Here is a 22902-nt window from a genome sequence, read left to right on the forward strand (position 1 = left end):
TGAAAGCACACGGCAACAACAACAACAACAAGCTGTACTTTTATTTATTCCATGTATTTAACTTTTGCACTACATTTTATTTTAACTGTCAATTCTACGCTGTAAACCACCTTGGTTCTCAAACTGGGATAAAGGCAGGATACAAATTAAATAAATAATCAGAGGAAAGGCATGCAATAATGATTGGTTTGGGCATTACACAGAATGAGACACAAATGGAAGGTTTGTGGTTTCTTTAGCTTCTGCACTTTGTAGCAGGATCGATCAGCACGCAAGATTATTGACAACTTGACTGTTTTGTTTTGAGCATGAGTGATTGCTGAACACTAATGAAACATGCTCACTCTTATAATGTTCTGTGGTAGAATATTGACAAAATACTCATTGATGAAACCTAGATGTGGAAGAGTCCACTGACTATCTTTAATAAAGTGCCACATATGCAAGTCTAATTTCAGCTGTTTGCTATTACAGAAATGCCATAGTTTCAGTAATTATTGTAGATCTGGTCAGTGGAGAACAAAGACTAGCATTTGTAACATTATTGATATTACCTAACAGTAAGTAAGTTGTACAAGTGCAATGAGAAGCTTTATGGAATAGTGATGGAGTACTTTTCTGATCCTCGGATCATTATAATGGTCCTTTAATCAGTTTTCCTGTTTATAGCTTCCACTTTGCTTCATTCATCCTATATACTGCCCCAGGAAAATATTTTTGTATTTTAAAACCAGTGATTAATGAAATAAAACTTGAAAAATGAAATAGAATTGGTGAAGTGATATTACTTGTTGAAAGCTTTGGAAACTGTTGTATTTGCTAACTGACTAAGGCCTGATACAGACAGCCAAAATAAAGCTGCTTCGAGTCACTTTGCAAGTATGCTATTTAAATTATACATGCGTCCAGAAGCTGCACCAAAGCCACACTCCAGTCCTAAGGACTGGAGTGCAGCTTTGGTGCAGCTTCCAGACTCTTAGGCCGCATGCATCATTGAAACACCATACCTCCAAAGTGACTCGAAGCAGCTTTATTTTGGCTGTCTGTATAGGGCCCATGAAGCAAGAAAGGTCTTGGGATGAGAGTTCCATAACCTGGGTGCTAGTAATTGAAGAGTCCTGCTTTGAGTATCTACCCATGTCAGCTCTTTAGAAGCTACGCATCTCAGATGATGAGTGCAAATTCAGATGGAAACAGTCCTTCAAATATCCTGGCTCCAACTTCTGTACCAAAACAGTGTAAAAGCTCATAATATCTGAAAATAACACCTCTTGCAGAATGTCCCATCATATTTGTATAATTTCTGTTTCATCAGCCTCCATAAGATAGGAGGAAATTGCCAGAATAATTGATAGCTAGCTGTGTTTTGTTTTGTTTTTTGTATTAATTATGGAATTATTTGCAGGTACAAAGAATATTACGTGAAAGATTTTGTCATCCGAGTCCAAATGAAAAGTTGTTTGGAGTGGAGCTTCAGTACAAGTAAGGAAGAAATATTTTTACTTGTATTTCAGACAATCTCCCCTATATTCAAACTCTGTAATTTAGGTCTCTTCTCTGATTGGTTTTGAATTGTATGGAGCAGAACTCCATAAACTGAGCATACTTGTAGGTGGAAAGAAAGTGATTGTTTTTACTAATTTAATCTCCCTTGGCTCATTGTGGCCCTGAAAATGCACTCCAAGGGGTTAGAGAGATCTACTAGGACCACTGGGCCAGGTGGTGGTTCTACAGGACATAGAGAAGTCTAGCCAAACCACCTATTTGAGCATACAATCAGTAGAACCTCCAGTTCAGTCCAAATGACATTATTGTGAGAGGTCTGGGATCCAGTCCACTCTTTACTTGTCCAGTCTCAGAAGAACTCTGAAGATCTATAGAAGGGACTGTTCCATATGACAAAATCTAAAGTGAAAGCTCTTTTCAAGATAGAGTGGAAGCTCTGCTTTCCTTGAATAGTAACAGTAGTTACCAAAGTCTGGCATGGTTTTTTGTGAAGTAAAGCTAAACCTGACTCATCCATGAATCCTCTGCTTCCCCAGCACAGTAGCTTGAAGTAGGCTGGTCTTCCGACTGTACTACTTCAACAATTATCAGTTGTTAGGGTAAGCCCTCCAACATGGGGGGGGGGGGGGCTGAAAATGCAAGAAAATATGACATTTTTCCAACTGCTTCCTCTAAAATTTAGTGTATGTACTCCCCCCCCCCACAGGCAATTACTTCAGCTGTTAAAATGAATGACTATTAATGGTGAAAGCAACTCTGTACTCATGTATTGTATCTTCATAAACATTGAGAACATCTCTTAAGTTCTATGTATCCGAAATAGATGCCAAATCCTAGATGAAAACCCATTGAATCAATAGAAACTTGAAAAGTTCCCATTCTTTTAAAAGTTCCTCTAAAACTCTGGTTTTTTACTTTCTTGCCAAGGAGCTGAAAGTGGCAGACATTTTATCTTCACAGTAGCACAGGAAATAGGATAGACTTGAAAAGAGGCCAACCCCATAGATTCATGGACCTTTATGGTTGAGTAGAGGTTTGAATTGGGATCTTCTCCTAGTCTGAACTTGAAAATCAGTTTGTCACAGTGGTTAATGGTCACTAACACTCCACCAGTCTAATATTTCTTGCTTTGTTATATAGGTGTATCTAAGCTAACAAAGTAGATGTGTTTCTGGGCATGACTCTTTAACAGACAAGTTGATATGAAAGGCATAAATAACATGGAAAGAATAGAGATAGGTTCCTGCACCACAAAAAAAGGAGAAATTCAACATGTTTCAGTGAACTTTTATCCAAAACTAATAATATGCACACCTGAAATGATGAAACAACCAGGTGTCAGGTAAGCCTTGCACAAGTAAGCAGAAACATTTTGAGCCTTCTAGAAACCTTGAAAGTCCCCCCCCCCCAAAAAAAAAATGTATCCATTATTTTTTTCCTTTTCACCAGCCTCCACATTTTCATTTTGGTGGCCAGACTTATATCTGTGCTTTTTAAAAAAAACACATTGGGAGAGCTGGTGAGGCAATATTTTCTGCTTTCCCCTTTTATCTCTGCAGTAAGAGATTCTGGCGACAACTTTTGCTTACCTTGCCTGTAGTAGGCAGGGCAACACAGTAGGATAGGCTAGAGTATAATCCCATTCTTTACCTACTCGAGCTTTATTGCATTGCTTACCACATATACAGTAAAGCAACCTGACATCAAAAGTCAAGCCTTTCTTCACCATCCTCCCAGTCCTGATGCTAGTGAGAAGGAAAAAACTTCTGGCTGGACAGAGGGCAAGGAGGAAAGAATGGAGACTGGTCATAAAAACACTTCATCAGAGGCTTTGTTAACTGAGGTATGCCTGTACGTTTTGGGGAAGTTTATGGGATAGAAGGCAAAACACAACATACCATATATACTCGACTATAAGTCAACTTCAAGTCAAGGACAAATTTTGGGACTGAAATTATGGATTTTGCTATGATCCATGGATAAGTCGAGGGTAAAAGTTAGGAGCATATAGCAAATGATCTAAAGGATGAAGCAAAGAAAACACTGTCAAACTTACAAAATTCCAGCAGACAAAGCTCTTTGTGCTTACACTTAAGGTTGGATGGATGAGAGAATAGAGGGGACCAGTGCTTCCAAGACAGATTATACTCTTTGCTTTTCACCAGGGGTTGGTTCCTTCTTTTATTTAAGAGTTAAGATATAGTACTTACATTGACCCGTGGATAAGTCGACTCAGGTTTTTGGGGTCAATTTTTTGATCTAAATTTCTAGACTTATACATGAGGATGTACAGTACTCTGTTTCCCAGTAGTTTTCTTATGGTTACATGTTAGCAGTTAAAATATCTTAAATCAATGACATTATGCATACCGTATATAGAATAAATACTGATTCATCCAGTGTGGGAGAACAACATGTAGAATTCTGGTGATGTGTTTAATAGTTTTTACAAAACTTATTTGTATTTGTAGTATAATACTTACCTTGCTGAGATTTAGGAGATTACCACACTACCCTCTTATAGTGCTGCTATTCCACTTTAACAGCTCTGGCTGCCTCCTGTTGCATTCTGGGATTTACAGTTGTGGGAAGAGCATTTAGAATTCTCTGCCAGAGAGCTCTTTGGCCTCACTGAACTACAAGCCCCACAATGCAACAGGAGACAGCTAAAGCAGTAAAACTGGAATAGCAGCACTATAAGAGTGTAGTATGGTAATCTACTTAGTTACTTTCAGTTTTACATATTTCCTAAAAGCATACTTATTAAACATAAACAGTTACAAACATACTAAAATGCAAACAATAATAGCAAACAATAACTAAACAAATTTTTACTATATTTTTCTTTGTCTGAGTTGCTATTAAATATGACATTTTCCCAACTACTTCCTCCTCTGAAGCTTAGTGTATGTACTTTTCCCCACAGGCAATTACTTGAGCTGTTAAAACAAACAGCTATTCATGGTGAAAGCAACTCTGTACTCATCGTGGGACCCAGGGGGTCAGGAAAGACAATGGTATTATTTTTCATTCCATTGAGATTTTACATGTTGAGCCTTATGGGAATAGAAAACATATCTGTTAATATTATATAATGTAATATTAATTTTATTTATTTTAATATTAGTTTTATTAATAAAACTATTGTCTGACTAATGTGTTTGCTTTAGTTCACTGTTTCCATAGTTTTTAAATCTGGTATGGTTAGTGACTGTTCTGTTGTAGGAAAACCAGTTTTCTGAATCATTTGCTTTTATGTATTTTGGCTAATTAAGGATGCATAATATTTATTGTTTAAAAGTAATAAAAATACAGTATATGTACACACAAACTTTCATCAGGATCCTTTCCACAGTACTATCAGGGCAGATGGCTTTGTGGTGGTGTGGACACTCTAGCTTGAGCAGAAGTAAGTTGCTGATGTTGTCTTCCCGTGCCTCTTACACTACCTTCAGTAAAATTGGTTTTTCTGAGTGAAAAACAAAGACTACGTTTTTTTTAATCTGACAGATCTATGGATATTTTTTCTTGCTACTTATCAATCTGGTTTTCTTGATCTTCCTTTGTTCTGATTCCTTAATACCTGTATTTTCTGTGTCGTGCCCTCAATCTTTCACTTATAAAATTTGTGAAGTAATAGCTTATACAACAATGAAAAATGTTTGGCATTCAGTTTGTGTTTAAAATCTTTTAAAAGCATGTTCTTTATCAAAAGCAATCCATATGAATTCAAAGGATGATTCCATAAATATGTGCAGAGGTACTTTTGGAACATCAACAAAAATTTCTGTAGCTGCCCCCCCCCCACCCTTTTGTTTGTTATCCAGGATTGCAGTCCTTTTTGCCTTTCCTTTACTAGAAGATCAAGTTAGGATTCATTCTCCATTGAATTATAATGTGAATAACATTCTCATATGAAGAGTAATTTCTTTTATTATGGCAGGCCTATTTATTTTTAAACCCTGAAGTTAAATAATAAGCATGTGGTGTAAGACATATTATTTACTGTGCTTTCCTGTTACCACTAAATTGCATTCCTCTTTATAGTTAACATGTCACGTCTTAAAAGAACTCATGGAAGTAAAACAAGTAAGGGACAATGTTTTGCAGGTTCATTTAAATGGTAAGTAATAAAGCATTTTGTCATAAATTTAATATACTTTGAGATGGTTTTATTGCATTTTGCCATTTAACCCTGATTTCAGATGCTATAGTATATATTGGTAGCATGGTATCAGGGATTGACTTATGCATAGAAACTCCATAATGCCACCTTAATATAGGGCAGCTTTGTAAAAATGATAGACTAGTTATCTCAGTGAGTTCATTCACAGATAAAGTTCCTGTACTCTAAACATTAATTTAGAGGAATGGAAGTATGCCATGTGCCAAGAGTGAATTAGGCAAAGAATAGCACAAACCACCATCAATTTATGCTTTCTACAAACTGTGCTTTGTACTTGCCCTCTGAAAATTGTAAATCATGGTTTACTATTGTGAAGAAGAGTATTTGTGCAAACCATAGTTTTTGGGTGCAGATGTGATGGTCAGCCATATTCTAAACAGGATCTGTGAAGGAAACAAGAAAGTGAAGGAAGCAGCATACAAGTTCAAATTTTAAAATTTAAAATAAGTTTAAAATTTATTGTCATGGTGTTATTGTTTTTAAAAACATAAGTTATCTGCTTTCCTCTACTGTCATAAAATTGCATATACTTGCTTAGGCTTATAGAAAATATAAGCACAGCCTAGAATATTATAATGTACTTGCTGTTATTTTGTAGGATTATTACAGACCAATGATAAAATTGCTCTTAAAGAGATCACAAGACAGCTGAATCTGGAAAATGTAGTTGGAGATAAAGTTTTTGTAAGTAAAAAATAAACTATATTTAATAGTATATTGGTTCATGTTTCGGCACACTTCCAGAGTGAATATAAATTATACAGTTGTATCTTACATTCCATTATTGTACAACCATACAATAGTTTGAAGAGTTTGTAAAATGTAATTATTATTTTTCCAGTCTTTTCTCTTAAAAGGTAGCAATGGGATTGAAGTGTATTTTGCAGTGTTTTATCTAAGCCAGCCAAGAATTTTTACCAGTACAAATGGGTGATCACTTAAAACAAGCTAAGGATATTCAACAATATCTGTGGGAAATAGAAAACAGCTTTGTTGGCATTTACGTTAAATTTTTCCACCTCCAATTGCATCTTAATTAAGGGAAATCTTGATAGTGTAATACTAATATAAAAAACTGAGAGTGCCATATACCATGCATGTTTAAACTGAAAATTAAGACTGTCAGGTTTCCAGAGAGCTGGTGATGTAAATGAGGGTGGAATAAAAACTTTATGGTACAGGGAGCAGAAACCAGACAACCATAATGTTTCCTGAATGTGTATGCTTTTGTCCTCGAGTGAAAGACATGCTTTCATGTATTTCATATGTGAAGGTTGAAAAAGTGGTACAACTCATACCTGCTTTTTCTTACCGAAAACCAATTGTTAACTAAGATTGACACATTGAAGCAGTGATGTGGAAAATTCAGGCCTGCCTGCCTCCCTTTTTTATTTGTTATTTTTTGTAGGTGCTCCCAACATGTTCTGCAAGAACCCCCAGAGAATGAAGGCAATTTCTCAACGCTTTCAAGGCTCCTGGATTGTTTTATGCTCAGTGGAGGCCTTTTTTCCAAGAGTTTTTCAATAACTTTTTCAAGAGGAAGTGACCTATAAACAGACACCTTTCCTTTTCCAGAACATATCCTACATTTCAGCCTTCTCTCCAAATGTCCTCCATTTTGAGCTTCACTAAGAAACATGCATTTATATTTATATGAGTGTTTTGAGTTTTGATTTTGTCATGTCCTGCATTTTTTATCTTGAATGTCTTACATTTTGTGGAGCCTTATCCTCCTTTTAGGATTAGGACATCTGGCCACTCTCCTATAAGGAACTTGAGGTCAAAAAAATTGAAGCTATGAAGAAAAAACATTTTCCTAGGATTTTTTTCTGGCGGGGGACTAAAAAGTTTTGAAAAGATCGAAAAGGTGATATTAGAGAGATAGCATGTTGTGTTGGTTTGGGTGTTGGATTACCACTCCATTGGCCAGAGTTCAAATCCCTGATTTGCCATGGAAACCCACTAGGTGACCTTAGGTAAACCACACTCACTCAGGTTCAGAGGAAGGCAAAGACAAGCCTGCTCTGAACAAACATTGCCAAGAAAACCCCTTGGTAGGGTCGGCATAGCTTGAAAATGACTTGAAGGTGCACACCAACAGTGAGCACCCTTTATAGACACAGTGGGCCGAAACAGACGGTCCTTTTGCGCCTCCATGCAGGCGGCTTTGGATCACGGTGTTTAGACACTGCACACCTGACACCGCCCTGGTGGTTTACACATGGGCAGCTTCAAGGTGCTCTGGCGGTGTGGTGTTTATATGTCGCATGCTGCCTAAGCATTTTAAAGCCGACCTCTAGCCACAGCGGGGTGGGGAAAGCCGGCTTTTTGCTGGCTGAAAAGGAGTGGCTCTTTGCCGCTCCTTTTTTTGAACAGGTTGAAGGCAGATTGGGGCTGTGGCATGTGGCTGCCGTGATCCCAATCCGTCTTCAGAAGGGTCCGCTTCAAGCCACTCCTTCCGCTGGTCTATTTTGCCCCAGTGTCACTTTTTAAACTTTCAGATCAAAATGTATTCTGCATAATTAGGTTTGGGGTAAAATTATCATGTTTGGTATATTAAAAAAAGTTATTTTATTTTACAAAGGTAGTTTCGGAAAGAGGCATGGTTCCTCCACAACATCTTTTTTTTTCTTTTGAAAAATGTGCCTCAGATCTCTCCATTGGCCCATTCCCCTTTGTCTGCCAGTACAAGGACCTGATCTGGTTTTATCAGTTTATTAGGTAAAGGCAATCAATCAATCAATCAATCAATCAATATTTTTAAAAATAGAAGCAGAAGAATCTATCAGTAAAACAAAGAAAATTATTTAGTTGTCTCCTGCTTTCCATTGTGTTAGGCAAACAGAAAACACTAATTCCCATAAAAAGAAATGAGAAAATAAAGCCAAGATCGGGAATTGCACCAGTCAGATAGTATACACTTTTTAAAGTAAGCAAGTTGTAGAATTCAAAGATATAGCTGGTTAGTCTGTAGAATCAGTATGTAGAGAGATCTTGTAGCACCTTTGAGACTAACTGAAATAAACAAGTTCCTGTTAATGTAGTGGTAGAAATAATTTTGGGGAAATAAACTCCTTGTCTTTAACATTTTCATCTTTCTAATAATAAATACAGTTGTCCCACTACATTTGTAGATTTGATTGTTCCTTGATTATCTCTAGGAATCTCTGGGTTCTCCAGCATGATTCTGCCAGAAATTGACCATAAAGTTACGCTGGAGGACCTAGAGCAGTGATGGTGAACGTTTTAGGGACCAGGAGCCCAAATTAAAAGGCCTTCTGGCACCGGTTGTTACCCAGTGCTGGGGGCAGCACTTCTGGACTGTGACTTCTTTCCCCTACCCTCCTGGGCCTTCAGCTGCCTCTCCAGAAACATCTGAAGGCAAGAGGGAAGGGCGAGGGGGAAGAAGAAGAACAGGCGCACACCTGTTCATCCTCTTCCCCTGCACCCCCCTCCCGGGCCTTCAGCTGCCTCTCTGGATGCAGCTGAAGACCTGGGACAGCGTGTTCCTGCTTTGGCACATGTGCCATAGGTCCACCACCACAGACCTAGAGATCGTTTATGTTTTAAAAAGTGGTGTTTTTTTAAAAAAAATATTATTTGCCATTTTCCCACTTTCACGGAGGTCCTGTGCCCCTAATCCCAGCTAATGTGGAGGGCTCACTCTAATCATATTCATAATCCAGTTCTTTTCAATTTTTTAATTTTCTCATTTTGCTGTAGAAAATGCACAGAAAAACCGATTACCTAGTTTTTTTCTGTCTCCCCCCATCTTTACCTGTGACTATTACGTTAAATCAGTGGAGGTGAGTGTAAGTGTTAACATACCAGGTTCACAGTGGTTCTGTGGATGTACAATTGAATTTAGGCAGGGGTTGGAATTAAACAGCATTCTCAGTGTTGCTTAAAACATTCCTCACCATTTCTTTTGTTGGGTAGGTCTGCTGAGAATTGCAATTTAACAATTGATGGACTGCATAATTCCTCCTGTTTTATGCCTTTATTTTGGCTAGTACATGCAGTTGTAATATCTGCATACTCTCCATAGATAGGTATGAGTTTCGAATGTACTTGGAATTTTAATGCTTGGCCTTGGAATTTTCATTTAGTTGTAGCAGAAGAAAAGAAAGTGTATATTCCTTTTCTGCTTAGTTTTAATGTGTAGAGCTGGCCTAATTCTTTTAGTGGAGACGGTCCTGGGTTTTCCAAACGGTTCAATTCATTCACTCCTGCTAGTTTCATTGCATTTTGTGTTCAGAAGCTCTGAAATAATGCCACTTGTTACATGCAGTCTGTTAATCATTCACACTTTGTTCTCTTTTAGGGTAGTTTTGCAGAAAATCTCACATTTCTTTTGGAAGCATTGAAAAGAGGTAAATATTTTTCCTTGGAGAAAATTAGGACATAGTGTTTGGCTGACTCATTGCATATGTCACAATTTACTGAGGGGAGGAAAAAGATTGCAGTTTAAATGGCAAAGACTGGGGGGGGGGGGCTGTTACATGAACTTAAATTATGGGCTTCCTGTGTTCCTTTGAGTAATATTTTGGAAACTTGATCTGCTAAGACTTCCTCATAAAGCAGCTTACAAAAGTGCAAAACACATGAAATTACAATTACAGTTAATCTATAGCAGGGGTAGGCAACCTGCGGCCCGCGGGCCGGATGCGGCCCGGCGAGGCCTTGGGACCGGCCCCAGCCCGGTCCTGCCGCCGATTGCCGCTGGGGCCTTTGGCGTCTCACGCAAGTGGCATGGTGGGGCAATTGTCTATAGAAGCCTCAGAAACATGCATTTATCTTAACATGTTTTTAAAAATCAGCAAATTTTTTCGCGTGTCCTCCATTTTTTATTTAAAAAGTGACCTCCATTTGAAAATTTTGTCCTACATTTGTCCCGGTTTATTTATTTATTTATTTTTTAAAAAATTATTTAATTATTTGTTTTTTGGCTTCGGCCCCCCAGTTGTCTGAGGGACATCAACTCGGCCCCCGGCTCAAAAGGGTTGCCTACCCCTGATCTATAGAGTAAAGAACAGCAGATGCTGTACGAAACTTTCTAAGAATTTTCTGCAAACTGGAATAAACGTGTCTTCAGCATATTTAAAAATAAGATGTGATTAGTTTAGGAGTTGTTATTGTTGTGTGTCCTCAAATTGTTGCCAGATTGTTGACCCTACCACAGGGTTTTCTTGGCAAAATTTGTTCATAGAGGGTTTGCCATTGTCTTCTTCTAAAGCTGAGTGAGTGTGACAGTTGGTTTCCCTGGCCAAGGATTTGATTTGAACCCTAGTCTCCAGAGTCGTAGTCCAACACTCAAGCCACGCTGCATCTAGTTTAGGAGTAGGAACATAAATTTATGAGGGTTGGTTAACACCCCCACCCAGTCTTCCACAGACTTGGCATAACTGATGTCCAGGTGACATCATTGGTCCTTAAGTTTTTCTACATCTGAATTTTCCATAATCAGGGACAAACATACTGCTTAACATATAAATTTTACAGTGGTTTCATATATTGCATCTTTAGAGCTACATTTAGAATGTCAGGTTTGTTTAGCTGATTGGTTGTGAAAACTAATTTTAATAGATGAGGCTATACAGGAAGGATCTAGTTTGTTTCTGAATAAGTTACAGTAAGGGGAACATGTTAGCTTTCCCTTTTGTCAATGAATTGTATGTTTTGTTAAATTGGAAGTTACACATTGGTTATGTGTATAAAAGTTTTGGTAACATGCATATGTAAGAAGTTAATATACAGATAAACCCTGTTGACAATTATGATATTTCTCAATTTTATCTGTGTTTTAGGTGACCGTGCCCATAGTTGTCCCGTGCTGTTTATATTAGATGAATTTGATCTGTTCGTTCATCATAGGAACCAGACTCTGCTATATAACCTCTTTGACATATCACAGTCAGCACAGACTCCTATAGCTGTCATTGGTCTTACTTGTAGATTGGTAAGATATTTTTTGCCAATATATGCTCTGTTGTTGTTGTTGTTATTGTCTGTTTTCAAGTCATTTCTGACTTATAGTGACTCAATCATAGGGGTTTCTGGGGCTGAGATATGTGACTTGCCCAAGTCATCCTGTAGGTTTTCATGGCTAAGCAGGAATTAAACCTTTGTTTTCAGAATTGTAGTTCATTGCTCAAACCACCACACCACACTGGATCTTCAACACATGCTACCATCAGCAAATGTAAATTCACAAAATGAATTCTAAAAATACTTTTTTTATATATTTGCCCAGAGACCCTTGTCAAGGGAAATTAAAATGACTTTTAGGGATTGGGAATTGCCTTTGTTACTGAAACCTAAGATATTGGTTTAGCCACAGCTAAGAACACTTTCATGTGTATGTTCCTTCAGTTGAAATTACAGGAAATCCTGCAAACTACAAATTCTTCTCCAGGGAGATCTGAAAAGCCCAAAGGGAAAAAAATCTATTTGGCTTATTAATGGAATTTGTAATTGCTCTTGGCTGTGGAACTCTGGTTGTTGAGTTCTCTCTCCTGGAATGTGGACTGCCCTCCCCATGGACTGGGACTGGCCAGACTGCCCCAGTTTTGGCACTAAGTTAAAATTTGGCTCTCTGTCAAAGGTTTTTTTTATCCAGTAGCCACAGCTTTGCTTTAATAACTGGGTTGTGAATTTCTGTTTTACTCTCTTTTGTTATTTCACTTTTCCTATTTTTTTTGTCTGTACAATGAAATTTCTAGATACAGAGATATACATACTACAGTTGGCCCTCCATTTTTGCAGGGAATCCTTTCTGGACTCAGCCCACGAAAATGGAGGCTCGTGCATATTCAAGCCCCATCGGCTTGAATGGGGTGCAGACCATTGAAAATAGCAGAGGTCGCCCCTCCACAGATATTCAAGGGCCTGGACCTCAGATCCACGAGTTAGGAGGTGCGGCTGTATAAGTAATTTTTCTTTTTATCTGATAAGCTGAAATCTAACCAAGAGTTTTATGATCTGCTTTTCAACAGTGCAAAGACAAGTGTACAAGTACTTTCAAAAATATTTTAAATCTTTTATTAGCTTTACAAGTGAATTGTCCTTAAGTCTGTACTTGATCTCAAAATTACACTTGACAGCTCTAGAGAACAATAACTTGAATTCATTTATTGAAAATATTTGTTTGGAATTATGTGTCTTATGTTCTTACATGAAATGATGAAACTGAAAATGCTATTTGTAATTTCTTACTAGGATATTCTAGAACTCATGGAGAAGAGAGTGAAATCAAGATTTTCCCACAGGCAAATATACCTAGTGAATCCTTTTGATTTCACAAAATATCAGAATATTTGTAAAGAGCAGTTATCACTTCCTCCAGAATTCCCAGAAAAGTTATTTATGCAGAAATGGAATAAGAACATCCAGGTAATTGAAATAAAAGCAGAATTTAAAGGAACTTGGATACTAGCTAGTACTAGATTTCCACTGGTGTAACAGCAGATCTGGGAGAACAGCAATTTCTCTGTGTACTGTAACCCCTGTGGATCACTGGTGTTGGACCACTGGTTATCGGTGGCACAGAAAGCTTCAGAGGAGAGTGGAAGAAAGATCTGTGAATGCCTTCAGCAGTATGTTGGATTTTACCCCACTGGTATATTTTTCTGAAAGTCTTCAAATAAACTGCAGGATAGTTTATTTCCAAAAGAAATATCCAGGCTATATATTATTGCTTACAAATGCATAATAATTCATGGCATAGATCCAACTGTAGGCATGTGCAGTGGTTCCCATGGCTGCCCCATAGACTCCTTAAATGGCCACACAGAAGATAAGGGTCACTGCTGAACAGGCTATAACATGAAAGGATTGCCCTTGCATCACATGCTACCCTATTCAGCAGTGTCCTACCATCAAGTTGGCCTAGGCAGAATTTGCATTTCACCCAATCAGCAGACAATGGATCACTAAGTAAATAGACACAATACTCCTCACATATCCTCCCACCCTGGGGCCTTGCCATTTACCAATAGACCAAGACATAAATTACCATGTAAATCACTTCATCTGAACCAAGGGTCACACAGTATATATACCCCACACCTCCATGCCATCATTCTCTTAAGATGCCAGCCACAGATGCAGGCGAAACATCAGGAATAAATTCTTCTAGAACACAGCCACGTAACCTGAAAAACCCACAAAAAACTATAAATTATTATGTTGATCAGTTTGAAAGCTCATAAAGGAAATTTTTCAAACATGTATCTGAAGTTCTTACAAGATTAGTTCTAAGTAAAATCGTTTTCTGTTCCCATTGCTCTTCTACACAATGTAATTTTGCCCAAAGCTCTGACTTTATGTTCCTGAGCAGAAAGTATCAAAAAGACCATTGGCCCATTCTGAAACCTAAGCAACAAAAATGAGAACATAGGATTATGTGATAATATGAGGAAACAGTTCATGGCTAATGTGGAGTCAAAGGCTTTCATGGCCGGCATCCATAGCTTTTTGTGGGTTTTTCGGGCTATCTTCAGAGAATGCTGACGATGCCAGTCACAGATGCAGGCGAAATGTCAGGAAGAAACTCTTCTAGAACATGGCCAGATATCCTGAAAACCCCACAAAAAACTATAGTTCATGGCTAAATAACAAGCCAGGTCTAACACAGAAGCCATGGCTTGGTGTGACTTCTAAGCATTTCCATATGTTCATATCTAGAGAAAACGTCTTGAAGGTATTCTTATATGATTCCTTTGAAAAGCAGCCATTCCTAGGAGAGCTGAAGGACCAATCCACAACCATTGGGATATTCCTGCACACCAGCTGACCAAGGCAGGAGACCAACATTACAGATCTGTTTAAATTGTTGCCTGCTTTTCTCTTCCCTTCAGTTTTTCTTCTTGTGCCTTGCCAGCTGGTTGAGCATCTCTGTTTTCTCTTGTTCTATAACACTAAAATTAAGATTAAACTGTAGGTAGCTGGGCTTTAGGTTGAAGGAAATTAAACATGAAATTGAAAAGGAAACTGTTAAAGAAAAAAAAGAAGAAAATGGATCCAGATTGGGACAGAGAAGTACCATGCGCCCCATTGGAGAAAAATAGCAATCCCTGAGGTTAAAATATCAGGAGGCTGACCAAAAGTCAGGAGCTAATTTGGTAAAAACTCCCTTCAAGGAAAATTGTTATTTGAGGAGAATGTTTTAGTGGAAGGAAGAGACAAGAAACAAAAAAGGAATTTTAGGGGAGAAAACTACTTTTGAGGAAGAAGCATTTCTCATAAACAAAGGGACCTCAGAAATTTCAAAGGGCAATGTAATAGGGAAACATTCTAGTTTAGGCAACAAGAAGGTCAATAACCAAGAAGAGCTGGTCATTCCATCAGGAGTGGCAGATACCAATACTGACTTGAAGGAACTACTGGTAGCAGAAAGATTGCTTCTCTTCAGTCATTTATGGGAAGGCGTAACTACAGACAAATTGGTATTTCAAGTAGGTCAACAGGAATTAAAAAGACCAAAGGACAGATATCTCATATTACTGTGAAAAAACAAAATCAAGAGGGAAATGGAAATACAACATCAAATTCAGACTGGAGCAAAGAACAGTTGCCATCCTGTCTGAAATTCAACTGAGTTTATTCTATTTTCTTTATGTTCTGAAAACAATGGGAGATGCAGCCCTGTCAGACATGAAGCACTTGAATTAGTATAATATCAAAAGTTCAAGATGGAGAACAACATTATAGAGAATTTGATCCTCAGTTATTTCTTAGAGATGGGGGCAGTTAGGTTAGTGATGTTAAATTTTGCAAGCAAAATAAAAAACATTGTACAGGTGTTAAACGTGAAATCCTATCTGTGCAACCATGGGGGAAACAAGATTCCAACAACTTCTAAAAATTTCCACCAAAATTCTGGTTGGGTAAAGAAATGGCCTCACTCTAACTACAGTATATCTCAAAGGAACTTTGATTTTGACAGCAGACTACTTAAGCAGGAAAAATAAATCAGGAGAGTGGAGTTTGAACCAGTTTGTATTGAACAACTTAGAACAGCTACAGTGCTCCCTTCCCTTACGCGAGGGATCTGTTCTGGGACACACACACACACCACCGTGTAAGGGGGAATCGCATATGCTCGCGCCTGAGAGTCCCACCTAAGGGAACAGCCGCTGCTAAACCTCGTAGGAGGCATGTGGTCGTAGTGGGGGACTCCTTGCTGAGGGGTACAGAAGCAGTGATTTGTAGGCCTGAGAAGATGTCTCAAGAGGTGTGTTGTCTCCTGGGGCAAAGATCCATGATGTGACAGAGAGGCTGACAAGACTAGTCAAGGCTACTGACCAATACCCCTTCCTTTTGGTCCACGTGGGAACCAATGATACTGCAAGACACAGCCTGCAGAACATCAAAAGGGATTACGAGGCGCTTGGTAGGAAGCTGAAAGGAATGGATGTACAGTTTGTCATCTCGTCTCTTCTGCCAGTTGAAGGGCACGGACCAGGAAGGGAGAGGAAAATAGCGGATGTGAACAACTGGCTTCACAGATGGTGCCGCCAAGAACGATTTGGATTCTTTGATCATGGGCTGCGGTTCCATGAGGAGGGACTTCTTGCAATGGACGGGTTGCATCTCACGCCAGTTAGAAGAAATGTTTTTGCCAACAGTCTCAAGAACTTGATCAGGAGGGCTTTAAACTGAGTTCCGTGGGGAAGGGAGACAATATTAAGGAAGGCGAAAGGGCTGGAGAAAATAATAATAATAATAATTATTATTATTATTATTATTATTATTATTAGTTTTATTTATATACCGCTATTCCAAAGATCATACCGGTGAACAGCAAGTAAGCTAATTAGCAAGTAAGCTAATTTGCCCCCAACAGTCTGGGTACTCATTTTAGCGACCTCGGAAGGATGCAAGCCTGAGTCGAGCTTGGGCCCTTTTGCTGGTCTTGAACTCGCAACCTTGTGGTTTTGAGTGAATGGCTGCAGTACAGGCATTTAACCACTGCGCCACCAGGGCTCCATTAGTCAAACAGACATAGAGGAAACAAGAAAAAAAGTGCAAGGACCCAACAGTGGGAGGCAAAAAAACTTGCACAAGCAGCAAGTAAATGGGACCCGTGGTCTGCGATGTCTCTACACTAATGCACAGAGCATGGGAAATAAGCAAGATGAACTCCTAGTACAGCAAAGCAAATATGATATAATAGGTATCACTGAAACCTGGTGGGATGAGTCTCATGATTGGAATGTGGAAATAGAGGGGTATAACCTTTTTAAGAGAATAGGCCAAACAGGAAAGGAGGAGGAATAGCACTATATGTCAGAGATATTTATACCAGTGAAGAGATCCAGGACATCAATCATGGAAGCCAGGTGGAGAGCATCTGGATAAAAATTAAAGGGGAGGGAAACAACAAGGATGTTATGGTGGGAGTCTACTACAGACCCCCAAGTCAGATGGAGGAATTGGATGATGCCTTTCTAGAACAGATGACCATACACTCAGAGAGGAGAAATGTAGTAGTGATGGGTTACTTCAACTATCCTGATATTTGCTGGAAGTCAAACTCAGCAAAATCCTCAAGGTCTAGCAAATTCCTCACTTGCCTGGAAGACAATTTCATTGTCCAAAAGGTGGAAGAGGCAACAAGAGGGTCAGGTATTTTGGATCTGATCCTAACCAACAAGGATGACTTGGTTAATGGGGTGCAAGTGGTGGGACTATTAGGTGGAAGTGACCATGTTTTCCTGGAGTTTGTTATACAATGAAAAGGAGAAGCCAGGCATAGTCAAACACGCATCCTAGACTTTAGGAGAGCGGATTTCAGTAAACTTAGAGAAGTATTGAGGGTGATCCCGTGGTCAGAAATACTAAAAGGGAAGGGAGTTCAGGACAGATGAGAGTTTCTCAAAACAGAGATACTGAAGGCACAATCTCAAACAGTTCCAGTGAGAAAGAAAAACGGGAGGGGTCTCAAGAAACCAGGATGGATGACTAAGGAACTTTCAACCGAGCTAAGTTTGAAACGGAACATGTATAAGAAATGGAAAAAGGGGGAAATCACGAAAAAGGAATTCAAAGAAATAGCAGGCATTTGTAGGGGTAAAGTCAGAAAAGCTAAAGAGCAGCATGAGCTCAGGCTTGCTAGAGAGGTTAAAAAGAATAAAAAGAGATTTTTTGGATATGTCCGCAGCAAATGGAAGAAGAAGGAAATGGTAGGGCCACTGCGTGGAGAAGATGGCAAAATGTTAACAGGGGACAGAGAAAAGGCAGAATTACTCAACACCTTCTTTGCCTCAGTCTTCTCAGAAAAGGCAAAGGGTGCTCAACCTGAGGATAATGGAGCAGAGGACAGAATAGGGGAATTTCAGCACAGAATAAGTAAAGAGATAGTAGAGGAATACCTTGTTAATCTAAATGAATTTAAGTCTCCAGGACCAGATGAACTACATCCAAGGGTACTAAAAGAACTGGCAAATGTAATATCGGAGCCATTGGCAATCATATTTGAAAACTCCTGGAAAACAGGAGAAATCCCAGCAGACTGGAGGAGGGCAAACATCCCCATCTTCAAAAAGGGAAAAAAAGAGGATCCCAACAATTATCGTCCAGTTAGTCTGACATCAATACCAGGAAAGATTCTGGAGCAGATCATTAAACAGAGAGTCTGTGAACATCTAGAAGGCAATGCCATAATCACAAAAAGTCAACATGGGTTTCAGAGAAACAAGTCATGCCAGACAAATCTGATCTCTTTCTTTGATAAAATTACCAGCTTGGTAGATGAAGGGAATGCTGTGGATATAGTATATCTTGATTTCAGTAAGGCCTTTGACAGGGTTCCCCATGACATTCTTGCAAACAAGCTTGTAAAATGTGGGCTAGACAAGGCAACTGTTACATGGATTTGTAATTGGTTGACCGGCCGAACCCAAAGGGTGCTCAACAATGGTTCCATTTCATCCTGGAGAGAAGTGACCAGTGGGGTCCCACAGGGCTCTGTCCTGGGCCCAGTGTTATTCAACATCTTTATCAATGACCTGGATCAGGGACGTAGCCAGGATTTTAGGAAGGGGGGGTCCAGACTAAGTGCCACCATTATAATGGGTCTTGGGTGAGGCGGGGCAGCAGCACACACCATTCATTTTTCTAATGGAAGGGGGGGTCCAGACCCCAAGAACCCCCCCCCCTTGGCTACGTCCCTGCCTGGATGACAGAATTGGGAGCATACTTATCAAATTTGCAGATGACACAAAATTAGGAGGAATAGCTAATACTCCAGAGGACAGGACCAAGATTCAAAATGATCTGAATAGACTAGAAAGCTGGGCCAAAGCTAACAAAATGAAATTCAACACAGAGAAATGTAAGGTACTGCACTTAGTGCAGAAAAATGAAATGCACAGATATAGGATGGGGGACACCTGGCTGAATGAAACTACATGTGAAAGGGATCTGGGAGTCCAAGTAGAACCACAAGTTGAACATGAGTGAACAGTGTGATGCGGCAGCTAAAAAAGTCTATGCAATTTTAGGCTGCATCAATAAAAGTATAGTGTCTAGATCAAGAGAAGTAATAGTGCCACTGTATTTTTCTCTGGTCAGGCCCCACCTGGAATATTGTGTCCAGTTCTGGGCGCCACAATTCAAAAAGGACATTGAGAAACTGGAGCATGTCCAAAGGAGGGCGACTAAAATGGTGAAGGGTCTGGAAACCATGCCCTATGAGGAACGACTCAGGGAGTTGGGGATGTTTAGGCTGGAGAAGAGAAGGTTAAGAGGTGATATGACAGCCCTGTTTAAATATTTGAAAGGCTGTCATATTGAGGAGGGAGCAAGCTTGTTTTCTGCTGCTCCAGAGAACAGGACCCGGAACAATGGATGCAAGCTCCAGGAAAAGAGATTCCACCTCGACATTAGGAAGAACTTCCTGACAGTAAGGGCTGTTCGATAGTGGAACACACTCCCTCGAAGTGTAGTGGAGTCTCCTTCCTTGGAGGTCTTTAAGCAGAGGCTAGATGGCCATCTATCGGGGATGCTTTGATTGGATTTCCTGCATGGCAGGCGGTTGGACTGGATGGCCCGTGCGGTCTCTTCCAACTCTATGATTCTATGAATCTATGATTAACAGTGACATTCAGAATAAAATTGTCTTTGGATGAAGTGTGTAAAGCAGCTGAATGGAAGGATCCATCGACATTTATCAGACATTATACAGTGGACAAATGTAAGTGAGGACAGATACCCTTTGGGCAAACTGTTTTGCAAGCTAAGGAAACAGGCAACCATATCCACCCATAAAGGATTTGGCTTGGGTATATCCTAGTGGTTATGGATTGTTCCTTCCCCCTTCCTGAGAATGAGTTTGATATCTGCAGTGTGTTATCATTCTAGGAAGGGTGAATGAGCAATCTACACATACAAAAATTCATTAACACAAACTTTTTACTCAAACTTCCAATGAATAACTCTTAAGGATAAAAGAATGCAAAGATATGTAACAAGACTGAAGGGGATCTAGAAGCAGGCAATGGTTTTAAATGGATTTAGACTTTCAGTCCCCTTCCTTATCATTTGGCATGAGGGAATATCCCCATGGTTGTGGGCTGCTTCTTCAGCCTTCTTAGAATGATCATTCACAGTATGTCTCAGCCTTTCAGTTTAACTACAATCAGTGTGATTAACATGGACATATCCCCTGGACAGTGTTTTCTGATATTCTCTCTAGTTCTCCTTTCTGCTTCACTCTTCCTTTGCCCAGCCTCCCCTTCACGAAACAGAATAGCAAGCAATTAAGTATGTTGTTACTAAGATAGTGATGTACAGTCTGATAGGTTTTCAGAAGATAAACATACAAATATTTCTGTTTGTGAAATGATAACATTCATTCCTTATTTGGTTACAGACCTCATTTAACTCAATGTATTTAATAGAACTGTTGATTTCATATAGAGATGTGGGTTACAATCATATGTTCAAAAATAAGCGTTTTTTAATTTTTTTTTTTTAAAAATAAGCGTTTTGTCCCCCCTCCCCCATTTCTAATCAGTAGGACATTGGTCAGTGTACTACTAACATGGTTATTCTGGCTATTTAATACTAACATGATTGTTTATATTTCATGCTAATTAAAAAGCAATTTGCAATAGGCAGTTTCTTTTTTAAAAAATCAGTTTTAGAAAACTAAAATGTTTTTAAAATTGACTATTTTCTAGGCTGACAACATCCGAGTTTTGCACAAGACTTAAATACTTATATTAAAAAGGTTTATGTGAATGTGCATATCTTATACTGTATATATTTGTGATCTCAATCTTAATCTTCTGTGTTCTTGTGTTAATTGCCACAACTCATAATATAAAGAGATTTTTTTTCATGTTGACATAGGCAGTTCAACAAAATGTTTTTTTTCTCTCAAATATTTTTTGTAGTCTGTCTTAGAAGACCAAAGTGTGCGAGCTGTACTACAAAATCAGTTCCATTATAGTAAAAATCTGCGGTGTCTCTCCATGATGTTGGTAAGATTATCAAAGTACCTTACCTGTGTTCTCAAATGCCCCCTCAGGTTGACTGCCGGACTGACAAATCAGTGGGTGATTGCAGGAATGAAATCCAATGTTGCAAACAGAAAAGTGAAATAAGCTTAATTATGTGCTACTTTGTTATGGCAAAAGTTACTTTTCTTTTTCTTAGTATTGTAATTGTTACTCTTTTCCCAACTCATTTTCAAAATGTTCTTTGACATCCAAGGATGAGGGGTGTCTTTTTTAAATAATTTGAGTTCTGATTTTGTTAAATTTAAAATTCTACATTTTTAATGTATTCCTTATTGCTGTTCTAGATATTTATGGAGTAAAAACGAAGCTGATTTTGTAGGGTGTTGTCTTTGGTAAGGATTATTTTTTGTGGAACACCTTTGTGTCCACTGTTGGGGTGGCCTTGACCATTCACAAATGGCAGAAACAACATAGGTTCTGTATAGTCATGGAAACTAATGCTGACAAAATACGTAGTAATCTTTTCATGAATTGCAGGGCCTGGACAGTCAGGCCAAAATAAAGCTGCTTCAGGTCACTTTGGAGGTATGTTGTTTAAATCCTAAGAGGCCAGAAGCCACGCCAAAGCCATGCTCTAGTCCTAAGGATTGGAGCACAGCTTTGGCACAGCTTCTGGCCTCTTAGGATGCATCCATCATTTAAACAGCATACCTCCAAAGTGACCAGAAGCAGCTTTATTTTGGCCTGTCTGTTCAGACCCACAATTATCTTTATAAGGTTATATCCAAGAGTATTTGGATTACTGACAAAAACACCAAACGTAAGATGTAAAAAGGCCCTAGAACTAGAATAATTGTTTAATGCAGATTTTGCCTGCAATTTACAAACATAAAGGTGTTCACTCAAATCACTTATGGTTAATCATCTAACTTGGTATTTGATACTTGTATTACTACGTTTTTCAGATCATTGAATCCCTTTTGCTGTAGGTTTGATCCAGATTTTGTTATATTCAGTGAAGTCTTAAATTGGTCATGACTAATGTAATCCCAAATTATTTCATTGTGCCTGCTCTGAGTATGACTAAGCCCAGATCAGAGTCTGCATTCTACCATAATAGTGCAGAATCTAACTTCTAAGTACTCTAAATACTCTGACTTCAGTTATTTATTTGTGACTGTGAAACCATTTCAATGTTCAGGTTGTTGTAAGCATAGAGACGGCTTACAATAATCTCCTTATGTTCACAGCCATTATTTCTGTAGTCACAGACATTATTTCTGCAGTCTATGCCTGTTGACTTTTTCATATCTGTTACCATCATTTAAATTTCATGTCTAAAGGTTTCACTTGAAATTTTTCACAAATGCTAAACTTTGTTGTAGACCATAAAAATATTTGTGTCTGAAATGGAATGGTAGTTTAAAACCAAAACCTCTGTATTAAGATTGGAGAGGAGGAGTGAATTGTCTCAACTTTATAAATCAAATGTTGAAGACTAGAATGTTTTGTCTGTTCTAGTTTTTGTAATGTTGCATTCTTCGTGGCAAGCATCTATATGATGCAGTCAGTCAAACTGGACTGTTTTAAGTCTGATAAATGTTATATTTATTTTCCATTATATTTATTATTCCATTTTACTGCTGGGGTTCATGTTTTGATTCAAGAATTGCTTAATGGATAACTCTGTAAAGGATACCATTATTCCTATCACTTTCTTGAGTAGCTGTAGAATTGTAACAT

General features: G+C 38.7%; 1 protein-coding gene across 4 annotated transcripts in view; it reads left to right on the forward strand.

Annotated features, from left to right (window-relative positions):
- LOC149313881 (origin recognition complex subunit 4-like) overlaps positions 1-22902 on the forward strand; it is a 47749-nt gene that overhangs the window by 16374 nt on the left and 8473 nt on the right. For 3 of the 4 annotated variants that reach the window (XM_089520064.1, XM_089520062.1, XM_089520061.1), the window contains 8 exons: positions 1406-1482; positions 4433-4523; positions 5554-5629; positions 6291-6376; positions 10017-10065; positions 11500-11651; positions 12911-13084; positions 21094-21180. In XM_089520064.1, the coding sequence (XP_089376190.1) occupies positions 1406-1482; positions 4433-4523; positions 5554-5629; positions 6291-6376; positions 10017-10065; positions 11500-11651; positions 12911-13084; positions 21094-21180 (792 nt within the window). Of the gene's footprint in view, positions 1-1404; positions 1483-2646; positions 2849-4432; positions 4524-5553; positions 5630-6290; positions 6377-10016; positions 10066-11499; positions 11652-12910; positions 13085-21093; positions 21181-22902 lie in introns of those variants that run through there. The other variant, XM_089520063.1, reaches the window with a different exon arrangement.

This window comes from Sceloporus occidentalis, unplaced genomic scaffold (assembly GCF_023333645.1).
Source record: "Sceloporus occidentalis isolate IW3139 unplaced genomic scaffold, rSceOcc1.0.p SCAF_4, whole genome shotgun sequence".
Classification (NCBI taxonomy): Eukaryota; Metazoa; Chordata; class Lepidosauria; order Squamata; family Phrynosomatidae; genus Sceloporus; species Sceloporus occidentalis.